The 24,336-nt window shown below is 38.7% G+C and overlaps 1 protein-coding gene across 1 annotated transcript; it reads left to right on the top strand.

The window, feature by feature from the left end:
• Positions 1–375: 375 nt before the first annotated feature.
• LOC135481374 (ankyrin repeat domain-containing protein 7-like) lies at positions 376–22,402 on the top strand. The gene is made up of 7 exons (XM_064761205.1): positions 376–472; positions 655–743; positions 2,405–2,512; positions 3,587–3,685; positions 12,957–13,055; positions 21,021–21,119; positions 22,307–22,402. The coding sequence occupies exons 1-7, from the start codon at positions 376–378 to the stop codon at positions 22,400–22,402; spliced, it is 687 nt and encodes a 228-aa protein (XP_064617275.1).
• The last annotated feature ends 1,934 nt before the right edge of the window (positions 22,403–24,336 follow it).

The following is a 24,336-nucleotide window of genomic DNA, read 5'->3' as shown; positions in this document are numbered from 1 at the left end:
GCGAAAGGGTGACGTGGTTCATACCCTTGGTGCAAGGCCTGAGCGGATGTCGGTTGCAATTTTATAATCTTATTCGTTCGCACGTGTTTATTTTCGGGAAATTTTATTGCACAATTTCTTTTTTTAACCAGTTTTAATGGGGTTTAATATAGCAGTATACTAGCAGCAGTTAATGTTTGCGTTTTCTAACTTGTTTATACTGTGTTCAAGTATTGGTAATTGGTACATGTCCACGTGAATGATTCACTGCTACATTTCCCAAGGACATAAACATTTATTATTTACTTAACACCCCGCTCACGAATGTGTAATTTGTTTGATGTCAGTTAGTTCTATAGATGAAACATATTGCCGGAACAAGCTTTGGCAAACTATATGTCGCATATACTTGGGCGCCATGTTAGTGGTCGTCTAACGTTTCTTCACAATGGGAAGTATGTGGAAGACAAGCGCCACGTGCTGCGGATGCTGGGTATGTTTTCCCAGAGCTGGATATTCTAAATATTTTTCGCTCAAAACCGGGATTCTTGATTGTGGATTAGTCTTGCGAGTGTGGGAAATGCACGTAAGATTAGCATGTTATCCAGCGATGTTGGCGTTTTTCTTGCTGTAAACTTTTAGTCATTTTCACCAATTTTATCTATGTTCACACAGAGAGGAAAACACCTTTGTGCCAGGCGTTGTCTCGTGGTGAGAAGGATCGGTTTAGCCCTCTCCGGCAGGAACGTAGATCTTTGAGAAAGGTAAACACTGGTTTTCCGTATCGACGACAACATAAATCATCTTTTACTTTAAAATGTTTATGTGTATCAAATTTGCTGTAATTCCATATGTTCATCTATGCTATATATACATAAACGGGTGATGTTAAAATAGAGTTTGAAACAGGCGTTAAGGACATTAACCGTGGCAAAGAGATGCATAAACAATCACTTTTATGACATTTATGAAAATGACATCAAGCTCATACTAACGGTTCTAATCAACTTGGATTTATATACACTTGTTTCCACACTACATGAAAACTATGCACGATCTACGAATATGTAAATTCTGTTGGACCTCATGGGTATTTCCTATTGATGACATTGAGTGGACTGTCTGTGAAGCATTACTTATAAACCTTTTAACCATTATCCTGAGCTATGTACACAACGTAGAGGGTATGTCAAACAAGGCAAAGCAAAACAGATACGTTATGACCAGGTTCATTGAATTTGCTCTCAATTCGAATAACATGTATAGATATGCCGTTGTTCTGCATTTATTTAACTCACAGCGACTGCATTGGTTAGAGGTCCCTGGCTCATTACGCTGCTATAGCGCGCTAACCGACTGAGCCACAACGTAGACGGTATGCCAAACAAGGCAGAGCAAAACAAAGACAAGTTATCACAAGGTTCCTGCAATTTGCTGTCAGTTTAAGTAACTTGCAGTAATAAAATCCGATATGCCGTTGTTCTGTAAAACAGGTGATTAGCAGAGACGTCCTGATAATGTCTGCAATACATGTCACAAAGCTTTCCGTTTGCAATCGATTTTTGTCATACACACTGTCTCTGATCTTGTATAGCTGCGGTCTTTAAATGTGAATTAGTGTACTGCCAAATTCTATCAAACGCCATGACTTAAGATAACATTCACAGGGAAAACGCAATGTTTTTACAAGTGACGTGTAATAATTCTTTTGTAAGTTATACAGGTAAAAAAAACAATAAATAAGGCAATTCAATCAATTACCTCACTTTACAGGTAACCTGTCAATTATCACACTCTGTCAATTGTCATCTCTGCCCTGGCTTTGCTCTCCGTCTTGTAGTATGTAATGTTTTGTTGTTGTTGTTTTTTGCGCAGACCAGTGCAAGTTACTACGTTATGAATATTAATATTAATTTGCTGATTATAATTGCCATTGCAAGGAAAAGTGCTGCTTTTCAAAGCCATATGGGAACAGATTTAACTTATATAATGACGGTCAGCTTATGAGTGAAAGAAAGCGGACTACTTATCATAATCGGCAGTGTGATACCTGACATATTGTAATGCGTAATCAGTGAAATATAGATTCTTTTACATTTCATTAAGGTTTGGTGGTAACTGTCCATGCACATGTTTACAAAGTAGAAACTTAGAAGCACACAAGACAATGGCTTAGTAGAAGCAGGCAAACATGCTGTTTTTATTTTATTAATGGTTGCTGAGTTAGAATTAGTCAATATGCTTGATGTTATCTCTTTTAATAACCAATCACATGAACACAGTAGAAAGGAAGAGGCCTTAGAGATGGTTAGCATAACAGAAGAATAATATGCACACCTTTAGAGTTATGTACCCGTGCAGCATTACGTATTGATGAAGCATTTTTATGATTTTATTGTTACATACTTTTGTTTAACTATAACAGATTTGGCAGCAGCAGAATGGACAAACAGCTTTATACTTGTCAGGTGGCAGCCCAGACCTTCTTTGTCTTCTGGTAGAGAAGAGCGCTGATGTAAACGTACAGGATGAGGTACGTGGTTCCAGACTACAAACCTTTTATACACAAAAATGTGTTTTACACGTCAAACCGGAAATGCAACCACCTTTTGAACCTTCCTAAATACCGTGCTGTACGATTTAATGCTGTAATTAAATCGATAAGAGGCCTCCGTGGCTCAATTGGCTAGCGCAGCATAATGACCCAGGAGCCTCTCACCAATCCGGTCGCTGTGAGTTCATGTCCAGCTCATGCTCTCTTACTCTCCGGGCAAAAGTGGGAAGGTCTGGCAACAACCTGCGGATGATCATGGGTTTCCCCCTGTGCCCGGTTTCCCCCCACCACAATGTTTACCGCCGTCGTGTAAGTGAAATATTCTTGAGTACGGCGTAAAACACCAATCAAATAAATAAATAAATTAAAGCGATATTAACTTGAAAATACGGTATAGCTTTTACGCTTCTTTCTCCGGTAGAAGTATCTACAGATCTCTGTCCGATTTTCCTGCAATACTCAAATATTTAGTCCTAATTTTTGGGACTGACCAAAATCGAGTGCCAAGGTTTGCAATAGTATATATTGCTTCATCGTCTCGAACTTGCCAAAAGAGACACTCTGGCTAACCCAAATCTGAAACAGTGGGACACCCAGATTTACTTGTATGGCTTTTTTCTGTTTTTTTTTTTTTTGCTTTTTTTGTTTGTTGTTTTTACTTTGTTTTTTTTTTTGGCTTTTTTGATTGACAGCTTTTGCAGGCAACATTTCCCATCTGTTTTAATCATGCGAACGTATGACAAAAATTTGTTTTGCATTTCTTATGCAACACCCATTCAATGAAGAAATTGTCTTAGGTAACTTAAAATCTACATCATTAAACAGGATATACTGGCAAAACGCTACATACACTTGGTCACAAATTAACTGTGCTGAGAAATTTCCCAAAATCACAAAGGTTCAGTTAAGAGTTGATCACCTGATCACCGATCGTCGTCCCCCTCCCAAGCGTCGTGCAGTGATGTGATGAACTTGTAGAAGATGCAGGTAAACCCTGCCTGTTGTTGAGACATTTCCATGTATATATCTACCGGTTCATCTATGTTTACACAGAGAGGGCAAACAGCGCTACTCCAGGCAGTGTCACGTGATGACATGGATCTCCTCCGTCTTCTGATAGAGAAGAAGGCTGATATAAACGTACAAGATCAGGTACGTGCTTCTGGGTTGCGAAAGTTTACTGCATTTTGTTTCATTTATAAGGTACTTAATTCAACATAATCAAGGTCAAAAGACGAGTCGTTTTAGGCCGAATAGGAATAGAGGCTTACCGAAAACGTCGACCTTAATTATTTACCCATCACCAGAAAGAGTAACATTTTAGTTTTTCATCTATACACCATCACTCACAACATGCGTTTGAGGTTTTACATCCTTTTTTGTTTTTGTTCTATACTTTTTGTTTTCCTTGGCAGTAATTACTTTTTGGTAAAGAGAGCAATCAGCATATATTGTGGAGTGATTTTATCTTATGAACCATAGTGATAAGGTCAGTTATACTATTTGTTTCAAAGTAGGCAGAGATTGACGTAGTAGGAATTTTTGAGTGTTTTTCTAAAACTTGGTAAGACGGATATTACTCGATAGCAAACAAAAACGATGTCCGCTTTGTCTGCTTAATACTGGACATGATGGTCAAAATCTCGATGGAAAATTAAAACAAAATCAATCAAATAAAAACCAACACAAAATCGCTTCATATGCTAGAGACTGGTCAACTTTCACTGGACATGATCGTCAAAATTGTGACTGAGAATTGGGACAAATGACTTATGTGTCTGTAGAATTGTCATTTCTTCTCTTCGTTTTTAATTGATATAGATTAAATAATTTATCCACCAATTTAACAAGCTGACCTACATATACACTGCATGGCTTCATTTTTGTGACCTCATACTTTTTTCCCCCGTGGGGTTTCAGGGGTGATAAGAATAGGACCTCAGCCCTCTAGGCAAGTTTGTCGTAAAAGACGACTAACCTAGAGCTCTCCTGTCTGAGCCCGGTGAATATAATAGGCTCACATCTTCTCGGTTGTGTGAGAGGCAACCGTGGAGCGACCTGTTTGCCGTGGGTTGCGACCCGTAATCTACGAGGACGGGATCCTGGTGGCTGAGGGTGGGTTGGTCTTGCCAAATCTTCACGCCCAACACGTCACTTTGGCCCTTACTTGGGGAGAGACGGGAGGTCGGATGGGCCCGGTCCGATCAATCGGCTTGGTCATGCCTTGCCTCTGCGTTGTCCCAAAATTTCTCCATAACACCACTCAATAAAGAATAAATGTTATTTCTGAAATTTCGTTTGGCGGTGGCTCATGGGTCAATCGAGTAGTATGTGTCTGATGTGTGACCTTATTCACTTAATGGGGTTTGCTCATTAGGGCCATCTATTCGAGTATACCTCACGTGGAGTCCTTGGTGCGTTTCCTGTTGGGTATCCCCAGGTTCAGGCATCGCCCTTGTTGGCACTCCGCGGTGGGTGGGGAACACGTGGGGTGAAGTCTTATAATACAACAAATATGTCTAACACAAACCTTTTGTCAAACGTTTCCAATATAACAATCCAGTCTTCCTCTCGGCCCACTATAGGCGCTGATAAAAAGAGGAAGCTGGAGGTATTATCCGATCCACTTGATAATGAACAGGACAATTGGCCGGCTTTTATCGTCCTCTCCACTAGGAGCGAACAAAAGCCGGCCTCTAAAATTCATCCTTTTTTGTTATAAAGGGCATTGGAAGGGGCAGCAGGGACTTTGAAAACTGTTAAAAAACTACGATCCGGAGACATCCTCATCGAATGTTTCCGAAAACAACAATCTAAAAATTTATTATCACTTAAAAAAATCTCTGATATACATATTTATACATCCCCTCACAGTTCCCTGAACAGCTGTCAGGGAATAATACGTGATAGGGATGGTGATATCATAGACTTAACTGAAGAGGAAATCTGTACAGAATTAAAACCACAGGGTGTTGCCAGAGTAAAACGCTTCACATCAAAAAAAGCTGGCAACATCATCAAATTAAATACCTACCTTTTTACATTTAATAGTACATCTCTACCGTCACATATCTACATTGGCCCATATAGGGTTAATGTAGATTTATACATTCCTAATCCTACACGTTGTTTCACTTGCCAAAAATTTGGTCACGGCAAGGGACAATGTAAAAATAAACTGGTTTGCTGCAGATGCGGCAGTGAGGGTCATGAGGGTTTCGACTGCAGCAACACAGTTAAGTGTTGCAACTGCAGTGGAGATCACATGGCCTCGTCTAGAGACTGTCCGCTTTTCGTGAAGGAAAAACAAATAATTAATATTAAAGTCAGAAACAATATATCCTACCAGGAAGCCCGAAAATTAGTCTCACCCTCTAATACTTCTCCGCAGACTTCGTTTGCCAATGTGGTCAAGCGAGTAGCATCTGTTGCTACTCAAACCTCTTGGACCTGGCCCATTGGAAACGACAAACCTACTTCTATATCTTTACAACCTGCTGCTCAACCTCCCCATAATTCCTGCTCAACACAGACCACTACAGTACAGCAAATAAAACAAGTAAATATTACCCAAAAAATTGATAAACCTGAACCAGATAAAAACAAAACTACCAGAACTAAGTCCGGAAACAAAAGTCATAATGAAAATAATAAACCTAGTGGTCCCACGGAACGTCCCTCTAAGGCCACTAGGGACCCTGTCCAAACTTTCAATAGGTTTGGATCGTTGGGGGACGTTGGTCCTTCAACATCAGATGCGGATGTGATGGATACATCACCTGCACCAGGGAGATCTAACAGCCGATCTCCAAGAAAGGGTCGTCCGCGGTCCAAACACAAAGATAAATCTCCTATACGTCTCCCTCCATAATGGCGATATACGATAAAATTATACAATGGAATTGTCGAGGTCTTAAGGTTAATTTTATTGAAATAACACAGCTAGTTCAATCTTTAAATCCAGCTGCCCTGTGTCTTCAGGAAACTCACCTGAAGACATCTGACAAAGATAAATTATCTCTTAAAAATTACACACTTTATAGCAATTATTCTGGTGAAGAAGAGCGAGCTTGTGGCGGCTCCTCTATTTTCGTAAATAATAATATAATTCACAGTCCTGTTGATCTCGTTACTGAGTTTCAGGCTGTTGCCGTCCGTGTTTCTTTGTCGGAAACAGTTACTTTATGTTCGATCTATATTCCTCCTCATTGTTCTTTGTCAATCTCTCAGTTACATAACTTGAAAGAACAACTCCCATCCCCTTTTATAATAATGGGGGATTTTAATGCCCATAACCCTCTATGGGGCAGTAATAATATAAACGCTAAAGGCAAAACTTTGGAAGATTTTTTTATCGAAAGATGAACTGTGTTATTTCAATGATGGTTTTAATACCTATTTACATCCAGGTAATGGCGCTTATTCTGCTATCGATCTCACTATCACGGATCCATCACTTCTCCTTGATTTTTCTTGGAAGGTGCATGACGATCTTTGTGGTAGTGACCATTTTCCTATAATCCTAGAACATATCACTTCTAATTCTTTAGAACGTGTAGCTAGGTGGAAATTCGATAAAGCAGACTGGATCGCATTTGAGATGTTCTGTGAGGCTGATATCACTCCAGAGACTCTCAAAACAGCAGATGATCCAATATTAAAATTTAATGAGCTTGTATTACGAGCTGCCGATAGAACCATCCCTAAAACCTCGACAAATCCCAAATCCAAAAGTAAACCCTGGTATGATCAGGACTGTCGCAAAGCCATTAAGGACCGTAAAAAGACCGAGCGAAATTTTAATATATGTCCTACTGATAATAACTTAAACCAGGTTCGTATTTTTCGAGCTAAGGCTCGTCGATTACTCAAGTCCAAGAGACGATCTTGTTGGCGGAACTTTGTTTCGGGCATTACGTCAAAAACACCCATGCGTAAGGTCTGGAACATGGTTCAGAAACTTAAGGGTATAACTAATAGAGCAAAAGTTCAGCATTTAAAAGATGGCGATAATACATTAACATCTCCATCTGATATAGCCAATAAATTAGCTGAAACAATTTCAACAAAATCTTCTTCTGAGAACTATACTAAAGAATTCCAGCATATTAAAAACCAGAAGGAGAAAACCAAATTGCCATTTTCTTCTAAGAATTTAGAAGATTATAATTATCCTTTTAATATCGAGGAACTTAAAACTGCATTAAAAAAGGCCCACGATACTGCTTGTGGTCCCGATAATGTATATTATAAGTTTCTGAACCATTTACCACCTGAGCCACTGGAGACTCTCTTGGATTTGATTAATGATATTTGGATAACTGGTAATTTTCCACCGTCATGGAGGGAGGCGTGTATTATACCGATTCCTAAACCGGGTAAGGATCATACTGATCCAAATAATTACCGTCCCATAGCTCTTACCAGCTGTGTCTGTAAGACTATGGAACGGATGATTAATGATAGACTTGTTTGGTTTCTTGAAACCAACAAGCTTTTATCTAACATTCAATGTGGTTTTCGTCAAGGTCGATCTACTTTAGATCACCTTGTTTGATTTGAAACTTTTATTCGTGATGGTTTTGTTAATAATGAACATGTGGTGTCCATATTTTTTGACCTTGAAAAGGCTTACATGGAAATATGGTATTTTAAAAGACCTCAAGGATATGGGTCTTAAAGGTCGCTTACCTATATTTATATCACAATTTTTATCTGATCGTCAGTTTAAGGTACGGGTTGGGTCCACTCTTTCTGACTCTTATGAGCAGGAAATGCTACCCCAGGGGCAGCATTCTCTCAGCATAAAAATAAATAGCCTAGCAAAAACATTAACATCGGGCACAGAGGGTTCTTTATACGTCGATGATTTCCTTATATGCTACCGAGCTAAGAATATGAATAATATCGAACGTCAGTTGCAGCTTTGTCTCAATAAAATCGAGAAATGGGCAACTGAAAACGGTTTTAGATTTTCAACGTCTAAAACCGTCGGTATGCATTTTTGTAACAAACGGAAATTTCATCTTGATCCCGAGCTTAATTTTTGTGGTGACCAGATTAAAATTGTTGGAGAAACAAAATTTTTAGGTATAATATTTGATAGTAAGCTATCTTTTATACCTCATATCAAAATGCTTAAAGCTAAATGTACAAAGGCTCTCGATATAATTAAGGTCGTGTCTAGCACCGACTGGGGTGCTGACCGATCAGTTTTACTTAATTTATATCGTTCTCTGGTGAGGTCTAAATTGGACTATGGATCCATCATTTACGGTTCCGCTAGGAAGTCGTACATTAAAATGTTCGATCCAATCCATCATCAAGGTATGAAGCTCAGCCTTGGTGGTTTTAGAACCTCACCAGTAGAAAGTTTATACGTAGAGGCAAATGAGCCTTCTTCATATAACCGACGTATTTAACTTAGCCTTCAATATGCCACAAAACTTAAAGCACATCCAACAAACCCTGCCTACGACTGTGTTTTCAATCCATTATATGTAGACAAATATATTAAAGTTCATAGCAAGATCCCTTCGTTCGGTCTTCGCATACGGGACCATATTGTGGGAGCTAACATCAAGCTGGAGGATATAGCTCCGGTGCCTTTTCCGGAGTCTCCTCCATGGCTTCTTCCACAAACTAAACTAATATTTGATCTACGTAAATATAATAAATCAAATACAAATCCTCTTATAATTCAGCAAAGTTTTGCTGAAATCAAGGCTGATTATATGGATTATAAATTTATATATACTGACGGGTCAAAGGATGGGGACAGGGTTGCGGCTGCGGCTGTCTTAGAGCGGCGGGTCACTTCTCTTCGTCTGCCACCTTCAGCTTCTATCTTTTCTGCAGAGGCCAGGCCTATACTCCAGGCCTTATCATATGTTTCCTCTGGGCATGCCCAGAGGGCAGTGATATGCAGCGACTCGCTGTCTTGCCTTTTGGCGATTCAGAATAATAAATTTAAAAATCCATTAATACTTGAGATAATAGCCAAACACCGAAAAACTAATTAAAAGAGGTAAAAATATTATATTCTGTTGGATACCAAGTCACACTGGTACCCATGGAAACACAGTTGTAGACAGGGAAGCGAAAGCTGCCCTGTATAAACCTGTATCTCGGGTTAAAATCCCTTATACTGACGTGAAGCCTAATATTCTTAAATATATTCGTCGCCTTTGGCGGGGTGAATGGGACTTGCAGATCCATAATAAACTGCATGCCATTCATCCTGTCATTGGCTACAATGCCCATACTTGTCTAATGTCTCGCAGAGACCAAGTAGTTTTAACGAGGTGTCGTATTGGGCATTCTCATCTGACACACAACCTCATCTTAGATGGGAGCAGTGTTCCCGAGTGTGTTGGATGTGATGCTGAATACGGCATCAAACATATTTTGGTTGACTGTGTAGACTTTGCCCATGTTGGGCAAAGGTTCTACACGGTCAACTCTATATATGATTTATTTGACAGCATCGCTGGCGATGTTGTCATAAATTATTTGAAGGCCATTGGCCTATATCATAAAATATAAATTTTAATTGTCAAATATCTATAGATAAAGTTATATACATATAGATGTATACATGTACTATAACCCTGGTTTTCGAGTTTTAACTCTTATTTTTCTCTTATACGATTTTAAACATGTCTGTACTTTTTGTTTTACTTTTGGTGTTCATATTATCATATCGAAAACCTTTACCGTCTCGCGTTTTCACCTTGTTCTCGCCACGATATGGCTGAAATATTGCCGATGTGGCGTTAAGCCATAATCATTCATTCATTCATTCATACTTTTTTCGGGGCCTCCGTGGCTCAGTCGGTTAGCGCGCTAGCGCAGCGTAATGACCCAGGAGTGGGAAGGTCTGACAGCAACCTGCGGATGGTCGTGGGTTTCCCCCGGGCTGTGCCTGGTTTCCACCCACCATAATGCTGGCACCGTCGTATAAGTGAAATATTCTTGAGTACGGCGTAAAACACCAACGAAGTAAATAAAAAAATAAATCATACTTTTTTCATATACACAGGCGATATTCCTCTCACCAGCCTATTCAGCCCCCACTCCCCCCTCCCAAGTCATTGATTGTCTGCGGTTGCAATAACCCAGGTGAAATCTATGCCGTTGCCCTTTGAAAAAGGTGTGCGGTGGCGTGAAAAAATTGCCCCGTATACGCTGTGATATATGCAGCCACCGTTTCTGTACCCTTTATAGTGCTGATTTGGTAGATGTGCTAGAATGGGAAGCGTCTGTTGTAAATGTCGATTAACTATTCACAGAAAGCACCAATGTTATAAAATACACTAAATATCGCAATACTGACATCAGAAGTCTCTCTTAGAATACTATAGCAGGTAATCTGTAAAATGGGTTGTTTAAAAGTTTTCTGTTCGGCGTTGGTAATAATGTTAGTGTGTATTGATGGTTTAGATGGGTATGAAGTTTAAGAATATGGAATGTCATAAAGTGGTCATTGGCGTCGGTTAACAATATTTTAGAGGGAGGATTATCATTGTGGAAATTTGTCAAGACATTATCAATTAAAATGGCAGAGGCGGGCTGAACTCTTGTTGGTTTTGAGATTTGGGGGGAAGAAGGGATACGAAGCCATGATTTCAATGAATTGGCTGATGGTGGGCACTTTAAAGAATGCCTATATGAAAATCCCTCATGTGTATACAGTTTTTCTTTTCCGGTGACACTTCTGTAAAATGCATGATATATGCTTGTTAAACTCTATTAAGTCTTTGCTAGGTGGGCTATACAAAATACCAAACAAGATAAACTTTACTACATGGTTTAACAAAATGCATGATATATGCTTGTTAAACTCAATTACATCTTTGCCAGGTGGGCCATACAAAATACCAAACAAGATGAACTTAACTACACGTTTTAATATCAATAAAAAGACTTTCATAACAACTGTTATCGTCAATATGTTCTCATGCGTTGCAAGAATTTATTTATTGAAGTGGTGTTTTAAATCGTATTCAAGAATATTTTACTTCTACAACACTGGCCATAACATTGTTCTTAGAGTAACACCTAATGGTTACTTTCCATATATACCTTTGTCCCACAGATGTTAGGTAACAAATATAATAGACTATAGCGTAGAGAGTAAAATCAAACCATAGGCAACAATGTCATGCTCGCCAAAACTCATGTGTAACCGTTGAAATACGGCCTCTTTGTCAGTTTACCTTAGAAGAATCTTTTTCTCGAGAACACCTGAACCAATTATCATTAAACTTAATACACGTTATCATCGTTGACTGGCAGTGATAGTTTGAGAAGGAGAGAACATTCCGCGTGCATATTTATGTTTTCGCTGACCAATGAAAATAGCGCAAATGTTGGTCAAGTTTAATGGCTGTTTCAAGTAACATAACTAATGTCATGTAACCAGAAAATTCGTTTTTTTCCTAATAATTTATACATTTCTACACATGGTGTCCTGAAGATAGTCTGTCATGTTTGTGTACTGATTTGTTAATATTAATTAGGAACTATATATATATATATATATATATATATATATATATATATTTATATATAAACATATATTATAAATGCACATACAGCCTTACTTAGTTACGAGTTACGTTACACTTCTGTGCACCCTTTGGCTTCTTTTACCTGTAGCTTTTGTTGCTAAGGAGGACGGCAAGTGAATGTCAAAAAAACTCTAATTTATACATTTTTCAAAACGGAAAAACTTCTACAGCTAAAAACGCTCAACAGAAATGCGTGAAACTTAGGTAGGTGTTGGACATCGGGTGAATTTTAGCGGGTTAAAATTTGGTTCACTTGTGTCACCTGAACTGGCGACTGTTTTGGGTTGAAGTGAAAACATTTGGCACTCATTTTCTACAGAGCCCCATGTCAGCTCGACTTGAAATTTAACACACATAATAAGCGTTCCGTGGACGGTATATGCAAAGAAAAAGAATTAAATGTGTACGCAAATTAGGATTTTACTGATACAGCTGATAAGTCATGTCATGTGAAAACGAAAAGTTTGAATTTGAAGATTATTAACATGTTACCTGACGTGATTTGACCTTTAGATTACGAATCGGGTCTTAGTTTTGTCTTGCGTGGTATACTTTTGTCAAATTGCGAAAAAAATGCAATTCTCCCTACTTTTGCAGGCCAGGAGACAAAAAACTATCACAGTTGTAAAGCTGATAACCGCTCTGTAATAAGGCCTATATAAGTATTGAATATACATGCACACATAGTAAAATCAGAGCAGCGACGACACCCACTACCAAAAGATGAATAAAAAGTCTCCTGAAAAACAGAACAGTTGGATTCACTACCTCGTTCACTACCTCCAGTGTGTACAACTCGGCCGTACTTTTGGACATGTGAACTAAGTTCTTGCCATTATATTATGTAACAGAACGAGGATACGCCTTTACACGTGGCAGCATCACGCGGCAACGTGGCCGTTGTTCATATCCTTGTCGAGCAGGATGCTAATGTCAACGTACAGAATAAGGTAAGTTATTCTCCTGTATCTTAAAGGATTATTGTCCAGATCTGTCACTTATTCACAATTAGATATCGGCGTATGTACTGCTAAACTGAGTTTTAAATGGGTACATTAATCAGAGGAGTATGGCACTTAAAACCCCTAGATATTGAGCCTGGTTTTATTCATTTTTTCCGGCAAAACTTGGCTGTCTCCACTGAATAAAACCACGCAGGTAAAAGCTACTCAAGCTGCCAGAGCTTCGTTATTTAGGTCAGTGTTAAACAAATTATTTTAAATTTTCCATAAGGTCTTTAAAACAAGTACTCGTTGAATCCTGGAGATCCCAGACGATCAGGAAAGCGTAGAATTACTGTATGAGATTTTTGTACCAGTCGAAAACAGCCTTATCTGCTCATGCCACAATTCAGCCTCGAGAGGCTGATTACAGCTGATCTCGAAAGATTTCTTTACTATTATAACAAAGCTCTATACATTAACGCCGACGTTATATTGTACACGAGTGTATATGAATAGGCTATACGGAATGCCGACAGTAACATGCAGTTGTCATCGCATATACATGTTGGTATGAATTTCGAATCTCTCGGCGAATAGAATAATGATATTCATGGTGAATAGTATATAAATATTGTATTTTGATACATGAAATGTGGGTTATGGCGAGGATAAAGCTATAGTTTACCAGTAAATAATGCCAGAGCCATGGGGAATGCAAGGACAAATATCCGTCATCCTAGACACGAATAGATTGTCTGTGCATTATAAAACATACTCCTGTAAATGTGCCAAAATGTAGTAAAGCGACCCTTTGTCAGATTTTGAAGCCCTGTATATCCTGTATTTATTACGACAGCGCACAGATATTTGGTATACATACAGCACACATATAGTCCCTCTCACTCAGTAATTTTGAACTTGTAATTTTGAGCTGTATCAGATTTCTGTCACGTGACCAACAAATATAGGTGAACATTGCAGATTTTCGATTTTTGATCGCAGTATGCGACATAGATACATTTTAGAGGGACGAAGTAAGACCATAATCGTGATCAGGACGTCAAACTATACTAGATAACATATACACAAAGAAAAAAGCTAAGCACCCCTGGAAAGTCTGCACTGACACATAAAATCATTGGTGTTGGGAGATTACTGGCAAACTGATATCGGAGCAACGGTTGTGATCAAAAAGGGCAATATTCTGTCAATCAGAAAACACCATAAATGACATTAGACTTTACAATTTATTCAGGATATCGTTAGCCAAATCAAAAGTGTATTTTTCACAAAATAAAAGTGGATTTCAGAGTTCATCTGGCTTCATAGGGCGTAAATGTTTAAGAAAAAACACTCTGCTCCATAGGGCGTAAATGTGAAAGTAAAAATGTCATTTTGAGCGTATGGAAAACATCCCTAGAGCCAAAGGTTAATAGCGCGTATAGCCCCCATTTGTCCGGATGACAGCTTCTAATCTGCGTCTCATCACTCCAGCGAGACGTCGGATCTGCCGAAGGCGTAACTGTCGCCACTTCTGTGAGGTTTCCTCGTACAGTGACCAAGTCCAGTTTGCTATCATGCGAGATGCACCCCCAAACCATTACAGAACTCCCTCCATAAGGAACATATGGGTGGAAGTTCCTAATTTTATAAGCTGTGTTCTTGTGCCTCCAAACCCTTATTCGTCTATCTGTAAAGTTGAGGAAGAACCGACTTTCGTCGTCCAATGGATTCTACGACAGTTCCTCAAATTGCAACATCATCGTGCTAAACACCATTTCAAACGTATCCGTTGATGACGATCTGACAATAGAGGGCATTTGTTGACTCTCCTTACCATCAGCCCTGCGGCTTTCAAGCGGTTTCTCACGGCTTTTGTGGATAGACGTCTGTTGAGTAACCATTGTCGCTTCAAAGATGGACTTTATGCAAATGGCTGAAGCCGCATCAGTCGGATCAGTGCTCTGTCTTCACGCTGTGATGTTACAGGTGGTCGGCCGAAGCTTGTTCGGTCTTTCACAGCATTAGTTTCACCGTCTTTTCTCAGCATTCGGTTCATCACTGTGTAATGGTAGCCCTATAGCTTCGAACGACAACCCTGCAGAGTGCATACCGATAATTTGCCATCTTTTTTCCTCTGATATACGCCTTCGTGCCACATTCATAGAAGATTAGTCCACATTCCAGAACATCAACCTGAAGTACAAGTACAAAGGGCAAGCATACTGCATTTTGCATAATTGCACGAAAAAAATGTTCTTGTCGCAGAACATGAAGTTCTTACATTACTGTCAAACATGAATGACCACAGTCGTTCAAAGGAACATCATTCTTGTCATCGTCATAACTGGCATTACAGTTGAAATTAACGGGGATTTTTAATAAATGATTTTAGCAGGGGGTGCTTAATTTTTTTCCTTGTGTATATTTAGAATATGAAAATTCAAAAAATAAAAATAAATTTACGTGATATCACTTCTGGTGTATCTTGTAAAACCTACATTATATGTATGCATTCCATTCTTTCCTCCGAATAGTTTCCAGGCAACGCTTGTAACGTGTGTTATATTTGAAGTCAATCGGACATAGGGTTCTGGAGAAAAGCCTTTCAAACTTTTTCACATAAACCTGGCCGCCAGGTCAGGCAAATCAGGACTCTTTACTTTACTCGTAACAGCACATTTTCGGGTCTGTCACGTACCTAATTTTCACGTATTTCTGTTGAGCTTCTTTAGCTGTAGAAGTTTTTCAGGTTTGAAAATAAAATAATTGCGATTTTGTTCGGTATGTACTACTTTCGGTTTCCTGACCTCACTTCCAGTTATGTAAAATTTGTCTGTTTGCCTTGGGATAATGTAAGGTTGCGTCTGTAGCTTCATTTGTTTAGCAGATATACCACTTCCGATTATGATGACGTCACTCCCGGTTTTACAAAAATTACATTTTTGGAATTGGCGTCCAAAACTGCATCAAACATTGCTGTTTGCAGGACATCATCTGAACAAGTGTAAAAAATATTAGCAAAAAATGAATTTTTTCAAGCAAGAAATTTCTCGTTCTCAAACTTAAAAAGCCTAGGCATTGTACAAGTTCACTTTAAATTTCAGTCCAGTTGCCTCGACCGTACTGGAGAAAAACAAATTTTGTAGGTTTTCATTAAAATCCAAGGTGGTCGCCAAGTCACGTGACAAAATCTACCAAAAAGTTACGATGCACAAGTTCAAGCCCTACAGGCAAACATTAAAATTTCATAAACATAGGACTAACCGTTTTTGTTCGAAACGCGTCTTATTTTTGGTGAGAATAATAATAATAACTAGAACTGCAAAGCAGTTTCGGCCAAGTTTGCTGTCGGAGATATCATTGTACAGTGTTAAATGAGAGACAGCTTAACTATATCTAAATGCACAACGGCTTTGGGAAGTTAGTGACATTGCATCCGAAAAGAGCAAGTCAGCATACTATATATTTGCCCAGATGTCGTTTAACTCCATGCTGAAGCCATAGATTTAGCATGTATTGCTTAAAAAAAACGGTATCGTCATTTAAACGCTTCTAGCGAGAAAACTATTGATCTTAGCTCAAATCCATTGGCATACCACTGAAAGAGCATGCCTTGGGCTACAATTTGGTGCAAGTTTTCTAGCTCTCATAGTTCTCGAGTTACAGGTCATTAAAATTACGTAACTAAATTTTAGTTTTTTGACTATATTTCAAAAAGTTTCACCAATATGCAAACAACAAAAGCAGATTCGGAATCTGAATACGTTTAAAAAATTGAAATTTGAAAATTAGTTGTGACGCCACAACTTCGACCACTAGCGAGCTTCTGAAGTCACAGATTTTCTGAAATTTAGTGTAACTACAAACGGCCTACCTGCACATCAAACTTCAAAACAATCGGTTTAGCCGTTCTTGAGAAGATGTTTAAACAATTTCATATAAATTCCAATATGGCTGCCAGACCACGCGACCTAGAAAAACCTGGATTGCTGTTCGCACAATTGCAGATAATAGGGAATACTACTACAAAATTTCAAGTCAATCAATAAAAAAACTCTGGCCTCTATCTTTCCGACAACATTGAATAAATAACTAGAACTGCAAAGCAGTTTCGGCTGGTGTCCTCGTCGTCTGGTATCGTAGATATAATAGTATGCTATCAAATGGGAGACAGCTAACTATGTCTAAACGCACAACAGCTATGGGAAGTCATTGACAGTGCAGCAAAATCGAACAAGTCAACATACTATAGTTTTGTCCAGATGCCGTCTAACTCAATGTTAAAGCCATAGAATTAACATGAATTTCTAAAAAAAAGAATGGTGTTGTGATTTAAACGCTTTTAACGAGAAAACTGTTGATTGTAGCTCAAATCTTTTGCGTAATGTAGAAAGAGCTTGTCTTGGGCTACAATTTGGTCTAAGTTTTACAGTTTTACCTCCCATAGTTCTCGAGTTACAAGTCATTAAAATTACGTAACTAAATTTTTGGGTTTTTTTTACTATATCTCAAAAAGTTACAAAGGTATGCAAAAAATAAAAGCAGATTCGGAATCAACACCTCTAAATACTCCACAATACATAAAAAAATTGAAACTTGAAAAATTGTGACGTCACTACTTCGACGAATGGCGAGCTTCCAAAGTTTTCACCGGAAGTCAACTATTTTCTCAAACGTATTGTAACTACCTACGGTCTATCTGCATGTTAAATTTCAAAACAATTGGGTTAGCTAATTACGACTGCAGTACAAACCACATAATCAAGAGAACGTATACGCGATATATGTCTCCAGATTAAATCAGTGTGCTTCAATTTGTACCTCTTGAATTGGGTACATTTGTTTACACGCATCTAGCGAGAAAACTTGATCGTAGCTGACAAATGGCGAAAAAAACCTTATTTTTTTAAACTTATTGTCACTATTAGCGGTCTACCTACCCGCATATCAAATTTCAGACCAATCTTTTCAGTGCTTTTTGAGATGTTTAAACGATTTTATATAAAATGCAATATGGCCGCCAAACCACGTAACAGGGGAAAACCGGAATAGACACAGAAAAACCGGAATAGGCCATCACACAACTGTAAGTATGGGGAAATTTCACTTCAAAATATCAAGCCAATAGATGAAACGGTCTAGTCTGTAGCGCTGTCACAACATTGGATAATAATACCTTTAATATGACCCATGTTATTTAAATGAGGTACGTCTGGGAAAGGTTTTCACTCATTATACGGAAAACTGTTTTACCTAGGAATAAGCCAAGCACATTTTCGTGTTTAGCAGGCCAGAAAACGTATGGCTAAATTGCCTGCTCATTAAAACCCGATAGAATTTATTACATGTCCATGTTTTCCCTTTTTCAAGTTGGCGACCGTAAGTGATTTTTACCTAGATTACAATTTCTTTCTCAGATTTTACTGCACTGTCTATAGGCTATATTGTATCAAAATTTCAGAGTAATTTATTTTGCGTTTTTTCACTTTAAGATGTTTAAAATATTTAAGCTAATATTGTAAGTAAACTTCATACACAATATATGCCATACATTTGTCTATTGTACGAAATAAACACCAGTGCTTTTAATGCTGGTGTTATCTGTGTATCCTAATTTGTATATTTAAACACACTAATAATATGTTATTTCCAAACAAATTTTTAAAAAGGCTTTCATACACAACTAACATTAAGCTTTGTAAACTAAAATGGTACACCAATGGACAACATTCAGTAAAAACTTCAAGCAAATTAGTGCCACCGTTCATCGAGCCGGGGTTTTGGACAAAAAATCCAACCGCCATGTCACGTGACCAATCGTCAAAAAAAAAATAACGGCGTACAGGATTAGGCCAACGCATATCATGTGTTAAAATTTCAGCTTTCCATATTGTACCAATTTTTCTACATCTCAGCCATAAAATCCTGAGGAATAATACTACTCATAAAAAATAATAATAACAGGAATCAGAACAATTACAATAGGGCAAGTCCAGTCACGAGGCTTGAGTTTCCAATAATAATCCGAACGAATTCAATATTTGTCTCGCAGGATTACTTGCGTGGACCCTTAATTATAATCAATAGCAAAATCAAGACACAAGTCCTTTAACAAATCCACGTAAAACTTAAGAAATGCATCAAAATGCTGCCCTACCCGACAAAATGGACAATTTTAGTCGTGGGAAACACATAAATAGTCTTCATCGAATATATCTAACACTTTCTCGTATCCCTTATCTTTAAAAGCAACTATTATTGGAAAACATATTTGTGTCTATGCCATACTGTAATTAAAGGTGCTTATTTGCATTAAGTTGTAATTGATACAGGTGAAAACATATTGCTAGATGTTCTCCAGCATAAGTACAGCATACATATAAATGGGGCGTTCTTAGTCGATAATCACAAGAACCATTTGTAAACCAATCTAACTTAGCAGTTGTAAAACGAAGATGTAAGAAATAATCATATGAATGCTAAAAAGGATGGTAACTTCTAAGACAGGTAGTCATCATTGTTCAATGACGCATGTGTGACAGTTGATATTCAAGGATAAACGGCCAATTCAAAATTTAAACCCATTCGGCAAGTATAATTTTCAGTTGAAATATAAATATACATATCTTGGTCGCGCTTTGATTGTAACTGTTCATAAGAGCACCATTAAGACTTAAAGAAACAGGTTATGACCTAGGTTATGCGGAATCATCTACAACTATAACACAATTCGTCAGAGGCCCTGTCCTGAACGCTTAATCTGTGTTTGCCAAAAAGAGTTATAGTAAACAAGAGAAACTTAGTGAAAGCGTTTGACGGAGTACCCTTAATTCAAATGTTTAGGAAATATAAATTGTGACGATAAATATCAGTCTCAACTTATTGATAACTTATTATCATGTTAAGCTACCTGAAGATTTTAAGTTTTATTGTTTATATTCAAGAAATGTTAGAAAGAAGCCATTTTATCAAATTTTGTAATACATTAGCTTTGAAAACTATAAACTAGTTACACAAAGTCAGATCATTGCACATACACATGGTCCGTTAGACACTTTAAAGCTAGAAACAGGCGCCCTGTGTTGGTCCAGTACAATATGGGTATCCAGATAATTCATAACGGTTGGGTTAATTGTCGGAGAACGCTAACGGACTTTTTGCGATACTCAACTAAACTGGTATAGTAGTGCATATGTCTCCATAGTGCTGTAAATAACCGTGCTCATGTGTGGAACAAAACAATGTTATTTAGCATGATGTGTGAACGGGTAGGGATAAAATGTAAAAGTCTAACTAGATACAGGTGATTAGCAGGCGGATATTTGTTGTTGAAGACTTCATGCTGGCTGACAGAATGCATCATTCACAACGAAAAGTTCACGATTTCATGCAATATCCAGAAACACTCACTTTTCCACCTAATAACTACCCACAAAAATGGCAGCCAATAGTACACCAGTAGTAAAACAGAGTAGAGAGGATCTACGAAACATTTCAAAGTTAGCAAAGGAGATGCCCTGTCCTGATTCCCAAAATAGTAAAAAATAGTAAATATAGGTAATTGACAATGGTAAAATTACACATATTGCCTGAGATTAGAGGAAACGCTGGTACCACTGCGTGTGTAAAACAGGTAATTCTCTGGCAGTTTTTGATCCGTCTGCTGTGCACATACAACTACGTCTTCTTCAAAGATATAGAAACATTGCTTATATTTTCTAAAATGGCAGAGCCCGGGGAAAACCCACGACCATCCGCAAGTTGCTGGCAGACCTTTCCACGTACGGCCGTAGAGGAAGCCAGCATGAGCTGGACTTGCACTCACAGCGACCACATTGGTAAGAGGCCCCTGGGTCATTACGCTGTGTTAGCGCGCTAACCAACAAAGCCATGGGGGCCCCTCAAAAATGTTTGATTATTATTGCTAAATTTATTTTTATTTAATTATAAAATGTGTAATTTTCACAGGATGGGAGAACACCTTTTTACGTTGCAGCATTATGTGGTAGCGTGGACGTTGTTCGTATTCTGGTGGAAAGGGGAGCTGACGTCAATGTACAGAACAAGGTAAATTGTTTTGTGGTAATTTTGTAATAACGCATGTAATTCAAACCTGTAGGTATTGGTGACTATGAAAACACGTGTATTTTCATTTTTATGACTACCTTTACGGCCCCTAGCCCCAGGTTAAGCGGTATTAGATACAGTACTTAATACCAGAATAAATATAAGAAAGAACATGGAAATAGCATCATAACATACACATGGGGACTCGGTGACCAAGGAGGTTAACGCACCAGCGCGGCGGAATGATCCAGAAGCCTCTCACAAATTCGGCTGCTATGTGTTCAAGTCCAGGTCACGCTAGTTTTCGCTCCGGTCATACGTGGGAAGGTCAGACAGCCACCTTCAGGTGGTCGTGGGTTCCCCCCGGGCTGTGCCAGATTTCCCCCAATCATAATGCTGGCCACTGTCGTATAAGTGAAATATTCTTGAGTACGGCGTAAAAACATCCATCAAATCAAATTAAAATATACAAAGAACTGCAAACATGACCGAAAGAAGTAGTGCACATAATGTAAAAAATATGCCAACAACATGGCCGACGCGAGGGAGGAAAGACTGTGAGTTGAAGACATTGAGGAATACACAGCTTAAAATAAAGCCAAACGCACGAAAAACAGTCAGTTCAGGTATTGAGTACTTAGGCTTCTTCTGTTTTGCGAGTATAGATTTTTACAGCCCTATGGAAGTTTATTTCATCCAAGTTAGAGCGTCCATGTTACACACAAGCACTGTTCATGCAACACATTGTACATGGGTGTCACATACCCCGCTTCTTAATTTACGGATTCTCCTGAGTTCGTCACATAGTGAAGTTCCAGAGGTATATCCATACATTACCATGTCCAGTTCCATCTCCGAACACGAAACACATCATCCTCCGAAGAAAAGTAAGGTCAGTATAATAAGGCATGGTATCTATTCTCCACTACGGTCTAAAACACAAATCAAATAAATAAATAAACGAACAAGGCATGGAATAGGATCCAAGTAATCACAGTAAAATCCATACGTAAAGCACATGTAAATCTTGTGGCACAAGGTAAGATAGTCCAGACACTCAATGAGAGAACTCCATTAGAAGGATAAGAAGCATACTTGGTACAAGATAATAGGACTTACGATACGATATATTAAACGATATAAAAATGAGCTGTAGTCCTAGATAGCCTGTGCTGCTTTATTTACAGTTCCAGTCTGAGCTGGATATTCAAAGAGTTCAGATATACCCTGACACCTGTGGACTTCCTTCTGAACTGGAAGGCAGATTCAGGCGGACTACATAGTTGAATTACTGGTAGGGGTCGGAGATGGTTTGTTATCTGTGCTGGAAAACAGGAACTAGTAGAAGGCCAGTTTGACTACTTAACGAATTTCCTAGCAATAACAAGGGTAGCAACAACTGACTTAATTATCATTAGATTTCCGATGATACTGGTTCCAGTTTCTGGTGCTAATTCCTGGAAAGAATCCCTTTAATAGTCTCCAGTTATATGGAAACTGCAATTGTAGCCCGAGAGTCACAGACTACGAATGGTATAGGAATGTCGGACTTGACGCTTGTATTTATCGCCATCCTCTTCACTTTACAGAATCCCCTATGTTCTATCTCGTCTCCCTGATTGCCATCTACTCTCCGATACCTTTGTGAGCTGGGTGTGCTTTGGTTATTCATGGCCACTGTTTTACGTATTGGCATGTTATCATAGATTCTTCAGAATCCCACGTTGTTAGCTGCACCACATCTTCGTAATCCTGTGGAGGAAGGGTTAAGGAGAAGCCGTTAGAATCATGGAAGTATAATTTGCCAACCTCCTTTACTCCCTCCGTGTGATTATTCACAATGTCAGTTTTTAAATCAGTCATACTTCCTCATGCAAAGAAAACGGACAACATCCAGGAGGTAGTGTTTACCAGACTGAAGTAAACAGGTCCTTTACACCTCGACAACCTTTCTGGCAGTGTGTGCAGGTTTTGACGTTTGGTATAGACATTTTGCAAGGGCAAAACAAACAAATAATCCATATGATAACGGCATATGCACTGTGTCATACATTCAATGAAGAGTTTCATAACATCACACGCCCTGCATGCTGAATGCTTCATACTGGTCAGTTTGGACTCTTCGTTTCATACCATCTACATATAAGTACAAGGTTACCGTACTGTTCACTACAATAGCGAATTTAATTAATGGACAAGGTGCGTGTTAGGCCTAGGCTGATCAGTCGTACCCCAACCTCGTGAAATTTGATATGCGCCCGGGATTCCTTATCCCATGTCATACATCAGTCCCACATGGATACTTCAACGTGAACAAGCGCACAACATAAGTATCAGCCTCATTTGACATTTCCAGGTCAGACAGCCACTGACAACTGTCATAATCTACCAAGATGGTGCTCAAAAACCCCTGTAAGTCATCAGCACTTTAGGCTGTTTCACTTTGTATTGTCAAGTTTATCTGCAATTAAAAGTGGCCTCTTAGAGTGTGACGTAAGCTTTGTACATAATCCAACTCTTCTCACTGGATTATTCAACCACTTCGACTTTCTTGAAATGACCTCTTCTTGATTTAGTGTCATAATGACGCTTTCTGTATTCGGCCTTCCGCTTGAGAACCTGACCAGCTATCTCATGTACTGCTTGTAAGTTTTTTTTGCCTGTACGCTGTAAAGCTTTGGTTCACAAATGGATTTCTCTATCTTTGATACAGTTGTGATGCTTGAATAGGCATGAATACTTCCTTTCCTAGCACACACATATTTGGAGAACGGCCAATACTAGTCTGCTAAGATGCCTTGCATGCCATCATTACCGTGAGGAGTTATTCATCCAACCTATGCTGATTTTGATCGAGTGCATGGTTGAGATGGTAGATAAAGTCTAACCTTTCAATTGTCCCATTAGCTACATGCTACGTGTTCTGGTCTTATTTATCTAGAAAATTTCGTGTTGTTACAAAGACAACCCCATTAACATCATTACACTGAGCAACTCCCTTGACAGTGTCACTTGCATCAGTGCCCAGTATAAAAGCCTGATTTGGAACCGTATATGCTAGAACAGGGGGGTGATGATAGTGGAAATTTTAACTGCTTAAGCGCTTGCTCACATGTGTCATCCCAACAAAATTTAGCTCCTTTCTCAGTAAGTGTATGTAATGGCCTGAAAAGTCTTTCACCAAACGTCTGTAGTATCATCACAGACCCAAGTAGCT

Source organism: Liolophura sinensis, unplaced genomic scaffold, assembly GCF_032854445.1.
Source record: "Liolophura sinensis isolate JHLJ2023 unplaced genomic scaffold, CUHK_Ljap_v2 scaffold_30, whole genome shotgun sequence".
Taxonomy (NCBI): Eukaryota; Metazoa; Mollusca; class Polyplacophora; order Chitonida; family Chitonidae; genus Liolophura; species Liolophura sinensis.
Note: the sequence above shows the minus strand (reverse complement) of the source record. Positions and strands in the feature narration are given on the sequence as shown.